Source organism: Lipotes vexillifer, unplaced genomic scaffold, assembly GCF_000442215.2.
Source record: "Lipotes vexillifer unplaced genomic scaffold, Lipotes_vexillifer_v1.1 scaffold1484, whole genome shotgun sequence".
In the NCBI taxonomy this organism is placed as follows: Eukaryota; Metazoa; Chordata; class Mammalia; order Artiodactyla; family Lipotidae; genus Lipotes; species Lipotes vexillifer.
In genome coordinates, this window is record NW_006798010.1 from 274,988 (window position 1) to 289,260 (window position 14,273).

The 14,273-nt window shown below is 39.8% G+C and overlaps 1 protein-coding gene across 1 annotated transcript in view; it reads left to right on the plus strand.

The window, feature by feature from the left end:
* Window positions 1–803: 803 nt before the first annotated feature.
* OTUD7A (OTU deubiquitinase 7A) overlaps window positions 804–14,273 on the plus strand; it is a 185,913-nt gene continuing 172,443 nt past the window's right edge. Inside the window, exon 1 of the mRNA XM_007470030.1 lies at window positions 804–988. Within this exon, the coding sequence (XP_007470092.1) occupies window positions 838–988 (151 nt within the window). The 5' untranslated portion in view covers window positions 804–837. The remainder of the gene's footprint in view (window positions 989–14,273) is intronic.

Here is a 14,273-nt window from a genome sequence, read left to right on the forward strand (position 1 = left end):
TGGGCGTGGTTGGTTCCGATACAACTTTATTCACAAGTCAAGTGGTGGACCATAATTTGCCAACCCCTTATTGAAGGAGACAGAGTGTGCATTTGTGCTTTATCAGGCATAACTGTGTTACCACTGGTGGCCCTGGTTCACTGGTGGGAGTCACCCTCACATGCTGTGTGCTGGTTGTTTTTCCCCAGCAACTGGCTGGCACAGTTGGCCTGTGGTCAAGCTGCAGGGCACTGTTTTATACCCCTAACTGGGATTATTCTGCCTAGGAAATCTGAGAGCTTTATGAATTTTGTTGGATTGTTGTTGTGAGTATGACAACTCTTGGAAAGTTGGCGAATGGTTTATCCTCTTCAGCAAGTGTAGTATTTCTGTCAACTCTGGATTGATGTGGAATCTTTCCTGAGAGCCAAGTGAGGGGGAGGGCTGAAGTGGGCACAGGGATGGGTCAGTGATAAAGGCGTAGGTGGGATATAGTGGCAACACAATTACATTTGTGGAAGTGTTACACGTCTGCATAACTTGGAAGGGGATTAGAAATCTAGCGACTCCAAATGAATCTTAAGAGCCAGTGTTTAATTTTTCTAGACCAACCTAGACCAACCTTTTCAATCGGTAGTCACTGAAATAGAACGCAAAGTAGAAAGCACTGAGCTGGGAATGCCCCCTCTCTCCTGTGGCAGCTACAAAGGGAGGACATTTGAGTCTGACTTTTATTATTTACTGTCACACATCAAGCAATCAGGCAATGTCCCACATTGGCTCAAATATATGGCACAGCAAGCAGAACTGGTTTCTTCTCTCCATCATGTTTGCCTCTCTGTTCTCTCCTGCAGATGGATGGTTTCTAGCCTGCTTCCAAACCCCACCTCGGCTGAGTGTTGGGCGGCCCTTCTACACGATCCTATGACTCTTGATATGGACGCAGTCCTGTCAGACTTTGTTCGGTCCACGGGGGCAGAACCTGGTCTGGCCAGAGACCTGCTGGAAGGTAGGCCTCCTCCAGCCCACCCCCCAACCCAGTGACAAAAGATAAGAAGGTTTCTCTTACCTGACGAGGGTGGTACTTGGACTCCTAAAAAAGCAAAAGAAGGTGTGGATGATGAAATCACTTTTGTTATTCTTGTCTTTCTTTGGGTAATGGAATAGATCACCCAGCTCTCTACAGTAAAAGAGCAGAAGGCATTAGCTAAGCTTTGCTTTGCATTAAAGCTTACACATACTGAGTCAAAATCTACCAATACCTATTTTTTAAAGAAAATATATTTAGTAAAGCAGAAATTAGAGAACATTCAAAAAAACACTTTTATTGGAGACCGTAGCTTCTTATCTTTGTCTTAGCTGAGACAAAAATACTTCAGGCCAAAGTTTTTGGTGAAAAAACACCTAATAGCCAATAAAATAGTTGAAAATAATTCACAAGCAAGAAGGCAAATTCATCCTCAAGCTTTTAGAATAGATATCATTCATTCAGTACATGAAAAATGTGCATAGTCCATATTTAGAATGTTTTGAGATAGTTATTCAGCTATAATCATAATGAAATAAAAAGTAATATTTAGTTCCAGTCTCTAAAATGGATTTACTTTGTGTATTTTTGAAATTTCTTTTTTCGTCGTGGGGTGAAGGGAAGAAGTGGGAAGAACCAATTACAACTTCTTAGGAGAGTCCTGTGTGTGAAAGGGGAAAATTTTAAAACAATTTATCTTTGCTTCATATGTATAAATTCCTACTTGTGAAATTAGCAAATACTTGGTCAAGTAGTGTTAAGTCGCAATGATTCCTTCATGCACTTAGGGTAACTATTGAATGAAGGTAACTGGAGGTAACTATTCAATACTATTGAAAATTAGCCACTTATTGGGGGATTCTGATAAAATGGCAGTAGTTTTTAAATTTCCCTGAACCTCCCAGAATTTCAAACAAACTCGGGGTTTACAATAAAATATGCTCAGAGAATATCTGTGATATATGTGAATCAAAGTGCTGTTCTAATGTCTCCCTGATAGCTTTCACTGCTTTTCTTCATTTCAGTGAGCAGTCATATGGAGACGTAGGTTTACGGTGAGATTGGCAACAAGGGCTGGGGTCAAGTCCAGACTCAACATTTACTGGCTACGAGATGTAGGGCAAATTATTTCATTTCCCTTAAGCCTCAGTTTTTTTTTTTTTTCTATACAATGAGCCTAACCCACTTTCCAGGGTGATCGTAAACATTAGGAGTTGTGATGTAAATGCTCCGGTGGAGTGACCAGCGTGTAGAGATGCTCAGACAGTAGCAGAAGATCTTGTCTGTGGTTGCCCTCTTTGCAACTAGTACTGACCTTGCCGCTGATATCTGGTTAGGCTTCAATTGGAAGCAAGAGTTGTCAACTCTTTTCTTTTTTCTTTAATTTTATTTTTTAAGGGAAAATACAGGAAAATGACTTTTTGTGTGCAGTTCTAAGAATTCGAACATGTGTATAGATTTGTGTTATTATGACCGCTTTCAGAACACAGAACTGTCGCATCACCCCCAAGTACCCCTCCTGCTCTCTTTAACACTGTGCCTTCCCCAACCCTGGGCACTGGCAACCCCTGCTCTGTTTTTTATCACTTTGGTTTTGTCTCTTTCGAGAACTTTATATACATGGAGTCACGCAGAACCTAATCTTTTTAAACAGGCTTCCTTTCACTCAGCATAATTATTTTGAGATTCATTTGAGCTGTTGTGCATATCCATAGTTTGTTCCTTTGTTCTACTGAGTGGTACCCGTTTTAGAGATGGACCATGGACTGTTTAGCCATTCACCGGTAGGGGGCATTCAGTTGTTTCCAGTTTTTACAGTTAGACTAGAACTGAGATACACTTGAGAACAGGGGTTTTGTGAACACAGTTTTAATTTTTCTAGGGTAAACACAGGGGAGGGATTGCTGGTTCACATGGTAAGTATATGTTTAACTTTAAAAGAAATTGCCAAACTGTTTTCCAGAGTGCAATACCGTTTTGCGTTTCCACCAGAAACGTGTGAGAGTGCCAGCTTCTCCACATCCTCACCATCTCTTGGCTTTTTAAAAAAAAATTTAGCCATTGTAGTAGGTTTAGAATGGTATTTCCTCATCATTTTAGTTATCATTTCCCTAGTGACTAATGATGCTGAATTGTTTTCATGTTATAATTTTTCATCTGTGTATTTTCCCTGGCAAAATATCTGTTCAAGCCTTTTTCCTATTTCTCAGCAAAATTAGGTTGCTATTTTTTTTTGTAGTTGAGTTTTGAGAGTTCATTATATATTCTGAGTATAAATCCTTTGTCAGACACGTGATTTGCAAATATTTTCTCCCAGTCTGTGCTTGACTTTTCACTCTCTTAGCAATGCCCTTGGCAGAGCAGAAGTTTTTAATTTTGATGAAGTCCAATTTATCATTTTTTTTCTTTTATGGATCATACTTCGGATGACATGTCTAAGAACCTTTGCATAACCAGGTCATGAAGATTTTCTCCTGTGTGAACTCTTAAAAGTTTTATACTTTTATGTTTTCATTTAGATCTCTGACTCATCTTGAGTTGATTTTTGTATAACATGTGAAATTTAGGGTAAGGTTCATTTTTATGCATATAGATGACCGGTTGTTCAAACCTTTTTTGAAAAGCTTATCCTTCGTCCTTTGAATTGCCTTTGCACATTTGTCACAAACCAACTGAGCGTATTTGTAGGAAACTATTTATTGACGCCGGTTCAGTTCCACTGATCGATATGTCCATTCCTTTGCCAATACTACACCATCTTGATTACCATAGCTTTGTAGTGAGTCTTAAAATCAGCATGATTCTTCCAATTTTATTCTTCTTTTTCAAAAGTGTTTCAAGAATCCTATTTTTTTCCTCTCCATATAAACTTGAAGATTGGGTTACCTCTATCTATAAAGTTTCCTTCTGGAATTTTTTTGGAATTATGTTAAATCTATAAATCAATGCTAACTATGTTATGTCTTCCAACCCATGAAGTCAGTGTAGCTATATTTTCCATTGATTTAGGCCTTATTTGAGTGCTTTCATGAATATTTTGTAGCGTTTAGCATATCACATCCTGTACATATTTTGTAAGATATATATCTAGGGAGGAATTGAACTTCTGTAGATGGTTTTTTTTTTTTTACATCTTTATTGGAGTATAATTGCTTTACAATGGTGTGTTAATTTTTGCTTTATAACAACGTGAATCAGTTATACATATACATATGTCCCCATATCTCTACCCTCTTGCGTCTCCCTCCCTCCCACCCTCCCTATCCCACCCCTCCAGGTGGTCACAAAGCACCAAGCTGATCTCCCTGTGCTATGCGGCTGCTTCCCACTAGCTATCTATTTTACATTTGGTAGTGTATATATGTCCATGCCACTCTCTCGCTTGTCACAGCTTACCCTTCCCCCTCCCCATATCCTCAAGTCCATTCTCTAGTAAGTTTGTGTCTTTATTCCTGTCTTACCCCTAGGTTCTTCATGACATTTTTTTCCTTAAATTCCATATATATGTGTTAGCATATGGTATTTGTCTTTCTCTTTCTGACTTACTTCACTCTGTATGACAGACTCTAGGTCCATCCACCTCATTACAAATACCTCGGTTTTGTTTCTTTTTATGGCTAATATTCCATTGTATATATGTGCCACATCTTCTTTATCCATTCATCCAATGATGGACACTTAGGTTGTTTCCATCTCCGGGCTATTGTAAATAGAGCTGCAATGAACATTTTGGTACATGACTCTTTTTGAATTATGGTTTTCTCAGGGTATATGCCCAGTAGTGGGATTGCTGGGTCATATGGTAGTTTTATTTGTAGTTTTTTAAGGAACCTCCATACTGTTCTCCACAGTGGCTGTACCAATTCACATTCCCACCCAGCAGTGCAAGAGTGTTCCCTTTTCTCCACACCCTCTCCAGCATTTATTGTTTCTAGAATTTTTGATGATGGCCATTCTGACCGGTGTGAGATGATATCTCATTGTAGCTTTGATTTGCATTTCTCTAATGATTAATGATGTTGAGCATTCTTTCATGTGTTTGTTGGCAATCTGTATATCTTCTTTGGAGAAGTGTCTATTTAGGTCTTCTGCCCATTTTTGGATTGGCTGGTTTGCTTTTTTGTTATTGAGCTGCATGAGCTGCTTATAAATTTTGGAGATTAAAGACTTCCCTGGTGGCACAGTGGTTGCGAGTCCGCCTGCCGATGCAGGGGACGCAGGTTCGTGCCCCGGTCCGGGAAGATCCCACATGCCTCGGGGTGGCTGGTCCCATGAGCCATGGCTGCTGAGCCTGCGCATCCGGAGCCTGTGCTCTGCAATGGGAGAGGCCACAACAGTGAGAGGCCCGTGTACCGCAAAAAAAAAAAAAAAATTTGGAGATTAATCCTTTGTCAATTGCTTCATTTGCAAATATTTTCTCCAATTCTGAGGGTTGTCTTTTCATCTTGTTTATGGTTTCCTTTGCTGTGCAAAAGCTTTGAAGTATCATTAGGTCCCATTTGTTTATTTTTGTTTTTATTTCCATTTCTCTAGGAGGTGGGTCAAAAAGGATCTTGCTGTGATTTATGTCATAGAGTGTTCTGCCTAAATTTTTCTCTAAGAATTTGATAGTTTCTGGCCTTACATTTAGGTCTTTAATCCATTTTGAGCTTATTTTTGTGTATGGTGTTAGGGAGTGAACTAATCTCATACTTTTACATGTACCTGTCCAGTTTTCCCAGCACCACTTATTGAAGAGGCTGTCCTTTCTCCACTGTACATTCCTGCCTCCTTTATCAAAGATAAGGTGACCATATGTGTGTGGGTTTATCTCTGGGCTTTCTATCCTGTTCCATTGATCTATCTTTCTGTTTTTGTGCCAGTACCATACTGTCTTGATTACTGTAGCTTTGTAGTATAGTCTGAAGTCAGGGAGCCTGATTCCTCAAGCTCCTTTTTTCGTTCTCAAGATAGCTTTGGCTATTTGGGGTCTTATGTGTTTCCATACAAATTGTGAAATTTTTTGTTCTAGTTCTGTGAAAAATGCCAGTGGTAGTTTGATAGGGATTGCATTGAATCTGTAGATTGCTTTGGGTAGTAGAGTCATTTTCACAGTGTTGATTCTTCCAATCCAAGAACATGGTATATCTCTCCATCTATTTGTATCATCTTTAATTTCTTTCATCAGTGTCTTATAATTTTCTGCATACAGGTCTTTTGTCTCCTTAGGTAGGTTTATTCCTAGATATTTTATTCTTTTTGTTGAAGTGGTAAATGGGAGTGTTTTCTTGATTTCAATTTCAGATTTTTCATCATTAGTGTATAGGAATGCAAGAGATTTCTGTGCATTAATTTTGTTTCTTGCTACTTCACCAAATTCATTGATTAGCTCTAGTAGTTTTCTGGTAGCATCTTTAGGATTCTCTATGTATAGTATATTGTCATCTGCAAACAGTGACAGCTTTACTTCTTCTTTTCTGATTTGGATTCTTTTATTTCCTTTTCTTCTCTGATTGCTGTGGCTAAAACTTCCAAAGCTATGTTGAATAAGAGTGGTGAGAGTGGGCAGACTTGTCTCGTTCCTGATCTTAGTGGAAATGCTTTCAGTTTTTCACCATTGAGGACGATGTTGGCTGTGGGTTTGTCTTATATGGCCTTTATTATGTTGAGGAAAGTTCCCTCTATGCCCACTTTCTGCAGGGTTTTTATCATAAATGGGTATTGAGTTTTTTTTAAGTTCGGTTTCTAATTGTTCATTGCTCATATATATTCAACATGCAATTGTTTTTTCCATGTTGTCCTCACATCCTGCAGTCTTACTAAACTCAATTATTTGTTCAAGAGTGTGTGTCTATGTGTGTATTCCTTGAAATTTTCTATGTAGACAGTTATGTTGTTTCCTTTCCAATGTATGCCTTTTGTTTATTTTTCTTACCTTACTCTTATTCTTCACTTATTCCTGTTTATTGCACTGGCTAAGACTTCCAGTAAAAGGTTGAATAAGAGTGGTGAAAGGGAACATCTTTGCTTTTTTCTTGATCTTAGAGGGAAAGCTTTCAGTCTTTCAGCTTTATATAGAATGGGTTTTTGTTGAAGTTCTTTGTCAGGTGAGGGAAATACCTTTCTGGTCCTAGTTTGCTGAAAGTTTTTTCATGAATAGTTGTTAAGTTTTTTCCAAATGCATCTTCTACATCAGCTGATATGATTGAGTTGTGTCTATTCTTTAAACTGCTAATATAATGTATTGCACTGATTGCCTTTAAACCAGCCTTTCAGCCATTATTTCTTTAAAGATATTTTTCTGCTGCACATTTCTCTCCTCTCTTAATGGGACTTGGATGATATAAAGGTTAGACCTTTTGTTATTGTCTTACAGGTCCCTACAGTTCTGCTCAATTTGTTTTCCAATCATTTCTCTGTCAGTTTTTCAGGTTGGGTAACTTTTGTTGATCTACTTATAAATTTACTGAATCCCCTGTCATCCCCATTCTGTTACTGAGCCCATCCAATGACTTTTTATTTTAGTTGTTGAATTTTTTCATTTCTAACATTTCCACTTGATTCTTCTTTATATCTTCTGTTTCTTTGCTGAGACTTGCTGTATTTTTCAAGAGTGTTTGCTCTCTCTTACTGGTTAGAAAATATAATAACTGCTTTAAAGTCTTGGTCAGATAATTTCAATATCTATGGCATCCCAGCATTGCTATTGAGGTTTCCCTGCGTTTTTTGGTATAGTGAGTAAATTTCTATTGTATCCTATATATTTGGAATATTATGTTTTGAGACTTTGGTTATTTTTTAAATCTTATGGAAGATATTGTTATTTTTGTTTTAGGAAGTAATTAACCCAGTAGGGTTCAGACCACAAGTCCTCAGTTCCCCAAGACTTCTGTGGATCGTGGTTTCGACTTCAAGTCTTTGAGAAGTGCTGTTGGATCTGTCTGGTGTATGTACCACCTACTGGCCAGTCTGGGACTTAGGCAAGTCGTCTGTCCCATATTTTACTGCTCCAAGTCTCTGGAGTCTATTTAGGGTCAGATCCATACATGTGCAGTTCAGGGGTAAGCCCAAGAGTTCATAAACAACTTTAAGGGGTTGCTTTCCCAAGCTCCTGCCTTATCATAATCGCCTCGATAGTTCTGCGTCCCTGGGACTCTGCTGTCCAGCCCTTCAGCCAGCACCCTGAGGCTGTGTTTGCCCCGCACTCCTGCACGCTTGATTTGACTGCACCCATCTCAGAGCTGAGCAGAGGCCAGAGAGAGAGCAACAGCAGTGGGGCTCACCACACCTGCTGGGATCCACAGCTCCTCTGATTAGAGAGGAAGGTTCTCTGCCTTCCTGTTCTGATTTCCTGCCATCTCCCATTGCTGCCACAGGATTGCTTGAGGTCTGAGGCACAAGAGAACTGAGGGAAAAAATTTAAGAAAAAAAAAGATAAATAAGGGGCTTCTACACTCTCTCTGAACATTGTAGACCCCCTTCCTGCTTCTTGAGCCAGAGGAGAGGTCTCCTCTTGGAACCAATGCCCACTTCTGAGTTCTGGGCTGCACTGAGTTCACATCAGAGAGACTGGAAATAAAAAGTGATAAACTCACCACCAGTTCTGTGGTCTTCTTCCTCAGTCTGCCTGCTCTCATTACTTCTCTGAATAATGAAGTAGTAGGTGAAGTAATAATGACGTAATTGTAGGTGAATAGCTGCTTTCAGTAGGAGAGATGCAGTGGGGTGTCCTTCCTTCATATACCCTGGAACCTGTCTTCTGTTTTTACAAGTGGGAAGGCCATGGTTACCTATGTGTGGTGGGTTCTTTAAATTGTCAAAGTTATTTGGGTCAAGATTTTTCTAAAAGTCAGTGTTTCAAAGAACAAAAACTTTTCATTGTGAGGTCTCAGATCTTTCTAAGGGTAAAAAATTTTCAGTGATGGCAGAAGCTGGGTGAAAGGTACATGGACCCTCTCTGTAGTGTTTTTTAAACTATTTGTGTGTTTTTATGGAAGCAACCTAAATGTCTATCGACAGATGAACAGATAAAGAAGACGTGGTATATATATACACACAATAGAATACTACTCAATTATTCATATAAAAAAGAATGAAATAATGCCATTTGCAGCAACATGGATTGACCTAGAGATTATCATACTGAGTGAAGTAAGCCAGACAGAGAAAGACAAATATCATATGATATCACTTACATGTGGAATCTTAAAAAATGATACAGTTGACCTAGATCATACTGAGTGAAGTAAGCCAGACAGAGAAAGACAAATATCATATGATATCACTTACATGTGGAATCTTAAAAAATGATACAGATGAACTTATTTACAAAACAGAAAAAGACCTGCAGACATGGAAAACAAACTTACAGTTACCAAAGGGGAAAGGTGGGAGGGGATAAATTAGGAGTTTGGGATTAACAGATACACATTACTATACATAAAACAGATAACCAACGAGGATCTACTGTATAGTATAGGGAACTGTACTCAATATTTTGTAATAACCTATAAGGGAAAAGAGTCTGAAAAAATGTATATATACCTACACATATATGTGTGTGTGTATGTATAAATGAATCACTTTGCTGTACATCTGAAACTAACACATTGTAAATCAACTATACTTCAATTTTTAAAAAGAGTAAAGTAAAAAAAATTGTGTGTTTTTAATTAATTTTTTTTTTAATAAAAAGTTAAAAACACACAGTGATGGGAATCACAGTACAGCAGAGGAAAGCCAATGAGAAGAAAGAGTAGCAGAGGCTGATCGAAATCTGGCAAAAAAGGCAGGATAGGGACAACGGGATAAGCAGAGACAAAGGCAGAGGAAGTGAACAACAATCAGCCTCTGGGTGGAAGGGTGTGTCCTTACCTGGCCGCGGGCTTCCCTCTGCCAGTTGGTCAAGTGGTCATTCTGAAACAAAGGTCAGGTTGGGTGACTTTGTTTCCCAGATTCCTCTGATATCCCCTCTACCTGGAGAATAAACTCCTTCACAAGCCACTCAAGTCCCTTCAGCATCCAGCCCTGCTCCATCCCTTCTACCTCATCTCCCACTGCATCCCTTCACCATCCTTCTCCCCAGACACACCATCCAGCTCTGTGCTTGTGTTTAAGCTCATGTCTAGTGCTGCCCACTCCCCCCCACACACACTCTGTCTCACTCTTTATTCTGCTCCTCTTCCAAGTTAGACCACAAGCTCCATGACAGCAGGGACCCTTCCAGGTTTTGCCCACTTTGTCCCCCCACCATTGGCACATGCTAGCCCCTCAATAGTGTGATCTGGCTGCTGGGAACCAGGAACAAGCAACCAGATGGAAATCCTCATGTGCATGGAGACAAACAAGAAACAGCACAAATAAGTTAGATGGTATTTTAGTGGTTAATGCCATGGAGAAACCCGTATAAAGGGAGCAGGTACTGGGTGCGGGTATGGGTGCAATTTTAAGTTAAGGTTGTCAGAGAAGGCCTCACTAAAATAAATGGAATCTGAACAGAGATTTGAGGTATGAGAGAGTGGATACCCGGGAAAGAAGTTTCTAGGAAGAGTTGGAATGAGTTGGTCATTCCTTGCCCTTCCTCAGAACTTTGTAGATTTCCATTACAACAGATATTTGGTTGTGTCTTATTTGATAATTGATCACATACTTTTTTCCTCATTAAATTAGAAGTTCTTTGGAAAATAATCTGAAAAAGAAAAAATACATATATACATATATATGTGTGTATGTACGTATAACTGAATCACTTTGCTATACATTTGAAATTAACACAACATTGTAAATTAACTATACTTCAGTTTTTAAAAACTGATAATAATGGAACCAATCTAAAGGGAGTTTTCCTGATTAAATTAAAGGGATATATAAAATATAAGAAAAAGAAGTTCTTAAAAACAAGGGCAGTAGCATTGATGACAGTAGTTAGCATTTATGGGGCATTGTTCTATATCAGACACTAGGCTCTTTAAATGTGATGTCTCATTTAATCCATGCAACACATTAACAGAGTCTTAGCTTTCCCATTGTATAGGCAAGAAAACCGAGGCCAAGAAAATTCCTTGAAGTTACACAGTCAGGACATAGCAGAACCACACATGAATCCACTTATGACACTAAGTACAAGGTTTTTTTCTGCAAAACCGGATCACCTACCATTGATTCCTGTACCCACTGTGTCCTTGTAGAGTATAGCAGCATTTCGTATGCTATCTCCATTCGGAAGAATTTTAATGAATCACTGGAGGAATGTTTGAGTAACCCATTTTATGATGTGACTAATTAACTTTTCAAATAAAATACCACTTCAAGGGACCAAAAAGACTATTCAAACACTAGAACTAATAGCTAACATTCATGTGCCAGGCACTGTCTGGCCACTTGACATATATTAAAAGTTGGTTAAAAAGATTTTCGAGTGGGAGGCCAAACACATGAGTTCTTAAAGTGTCAGTTCCCTACTTAAAGAGAAAGCAACTCTCACACTTTTACAATAACTGTGAATTTCAGGCCTTGCAGCTTTACCAAGATATTCTTTCCATGCCTCACTTATGTTGCTATCCATGGGGGAAAAATATCCTTGAGCAAAGAAGCCAGGTTGCATTTAGAAAAAACATTCACTGGAAATTAACATCTCACATGTCCCTAGTCTAATTTTTCAGAATCTTTGTGGAATTTTCAAAATTAAGGACAATGCTGACAAGTGAGTTAAATCGTATTCTCAAAAATATATATGCACGTAGGGAAGCTGTCCACGTATTTTAAAATGCATGTATGTTTACCAGTTGAGTTGGTAATTTGATAACCAAAGTTTCTAAAGTTGTTTATGAGGAAATATACCCTTTTCCAATACTGAGTTCCTTGGGTTTGAAGTATATTTAGTTTGGAAATTTGCAAATGGTGGTGCAGCTTGTATGGAGAGGCAACTCCCAATCAGTTGCCAGTCATATTGACAGGTAATTCCATTAACCTTTACGTTTGGCCTTTGAAAATGTTCCTATGATACAGGGACAGCAGCTGCTGGCTTAGATAAATGCAGTAATGCTCCAAAGCATACACCCAAGAAATGGGGGAGAGATGGAGGCAACTCAGGGGAGCATGTGTTTAGCAGAAGTCTCTCCTTAGCCTGACAGCTGATCATCCACCCCCAGCAAACCCACAAGGCTGCCATGGAGCATTTCACAGGTGGGAGGAGCCCAAAGGCCCTCTGCCTGGAGCCTGGCCAGTCGCCGTGGCTGACCCAGGATGCTTTGGCTCCAAGAGCCACACTAACTTATTAAACACCCAGGAAACCAAAGTGGGCTCCAGAATGGTCACACTTTTAATTACAGTGAGAAATAAAAGTGTCCCAAGGCCAGACTCACCACACGTATTTACCCAGAGCATCCTTTCTCTGCAGTCAAGCTAGATCTGAAGCCCAGTCTTGAACACACGTCACCTGATTTACCAGGAGAATTCACTGCTCTAACTTTTTTCAAATTTGCATGATTAGAGGGCTGCTGTGAGCAAGTCCCACGTCCCTGAGTGGGAAGAATAAAGCAGCCTCGTGACTGTGAATCCTGAGTGGGAATTAGAGGAGAAGGTCTGATGGCCTCTGGCCAGAGCCGGGATTACTTTTGAATCTAGAAATGATTACTGAAATGAAACCACAGGTTCCTCCCCCTACTGTCCTGTCCCCAGTGGGGGCAGCTCTGCCGTTAGATTAGTCATATTTGAAATAACCAAAAAAAAAAAAAAGTCCTCTCCAGGATCCAATTTCCAAGACACCTCCTCTGGCATGGTCCCATTGAGGAGGAAACATTTTCTCCTTAGATGGGTGAGTGTATTTAAATACTTGTGAAAACAAACTGAGACCATTAGGACTATGTGTGGTAGTTCTGTTCTGGCACGCTAATCTATTAAGTAGATCCCTCGTTTCCCTTCCCTTAGGGAAGATTGTAACCCCAGGTACCATCACTGGCTGCTTGAAATTAAATGCTTCCTCTCTGGAAAGCCAACCACATCCATTGCAGTCTTTCTGGAGGATGTCTGCACCTGAGCTACCCACCTTTTTGTGTTCTTCTACCTTGCTCCCCTGATAGGCATGTTCCTTCAGGGCTCCTAGCCCCGTGTACTCAGTAACGCAGACTAAATGGAATTTCATTGAAGAGACATCCGCAGCAGCTTGTGGGTGGACTTCTTAATGGAGTATGTGATGCAGTTAGTAGGATCTGTGTCCCTTTAACCAACTCCAAGTGCCCTCACTGCCACTCTCCCAGCCTCTTCCTGCCCCCTAGTCAAGCAGCTCACTGCTCAATACCTGATGATATTAAAGAATTATTGTCAGTTTTAGGTGTGATATTGTTACTGAGGTTATGCTAAGAAATATACACACACTGAAATATTGATGGATGAAATGATATCACTCTGAGATTTGGGAGGTGGGGGAATGGGTGAGATTAGAAATGAAACAAGATTAGCCATGAGCTGATTATTTATTAAAACTGGGTGATGGATACACATGGGTTCATAATAATCTTCTGTATATTTCTGGATGCTTATACAACTCTCCATAACAATAGTTTAAAAACAGCATCAGGAAACTTTTGCTTCCAGCCAAGATGGAGCATTAGGAAATGGGCTTACCCTCATGCTTGAGAAAAGAGAAGAGAGTAGTGTGTAAGAAACAAGCCACTGAACTTTAGACAGTGAAGGACAGTGATCCCTGAAAGATGGGAAACATACAAGGGTAGTCCTGTGGTTGCCGAGCTCATGGCCTTGAGAGTGTTTCCAGGATGTGGTGTGGAGAGAAGGATCCGAGATGGAGCCCAGCAGACTGCCTGTCATGAGGAGTCAGAGCTGAGAGTCAGGGAGTGAAGGAGATCAGAGCAGAGAGGAGAGAGATGCATGGGAAGAACGCCAGCGATGTACCAAGGGTTTGCCTCTGCTACTTGGCATGTGTGTAAGGAAGTTATGTGCAGCTGGGGAAAGAACCATCTAAGATTAGAGGGAACAGTGCCCACCAGCAACACAGAGCTAAGTACAGTGTCTGTGCCCACCCATCAAATAGGAAAAGCACCAAGTGTGATTTCTAGAAGGGATTAACCCTGGAATAAACCCTGGAATAAAAACTGCCCTGGTCACACCTAACAAACCATAGAAGCAAGACCCAAAAGGATTAAATTGTTTCCAAGAAATGTAACTACATTCCAGAACACAGCTGAGTAATAGTTATTGGAATATAAATTTGTCCAGCATCAAACAATATAAAATTCACATTGTCTGTCATCCAATCAAAAGTTAGCAGGAA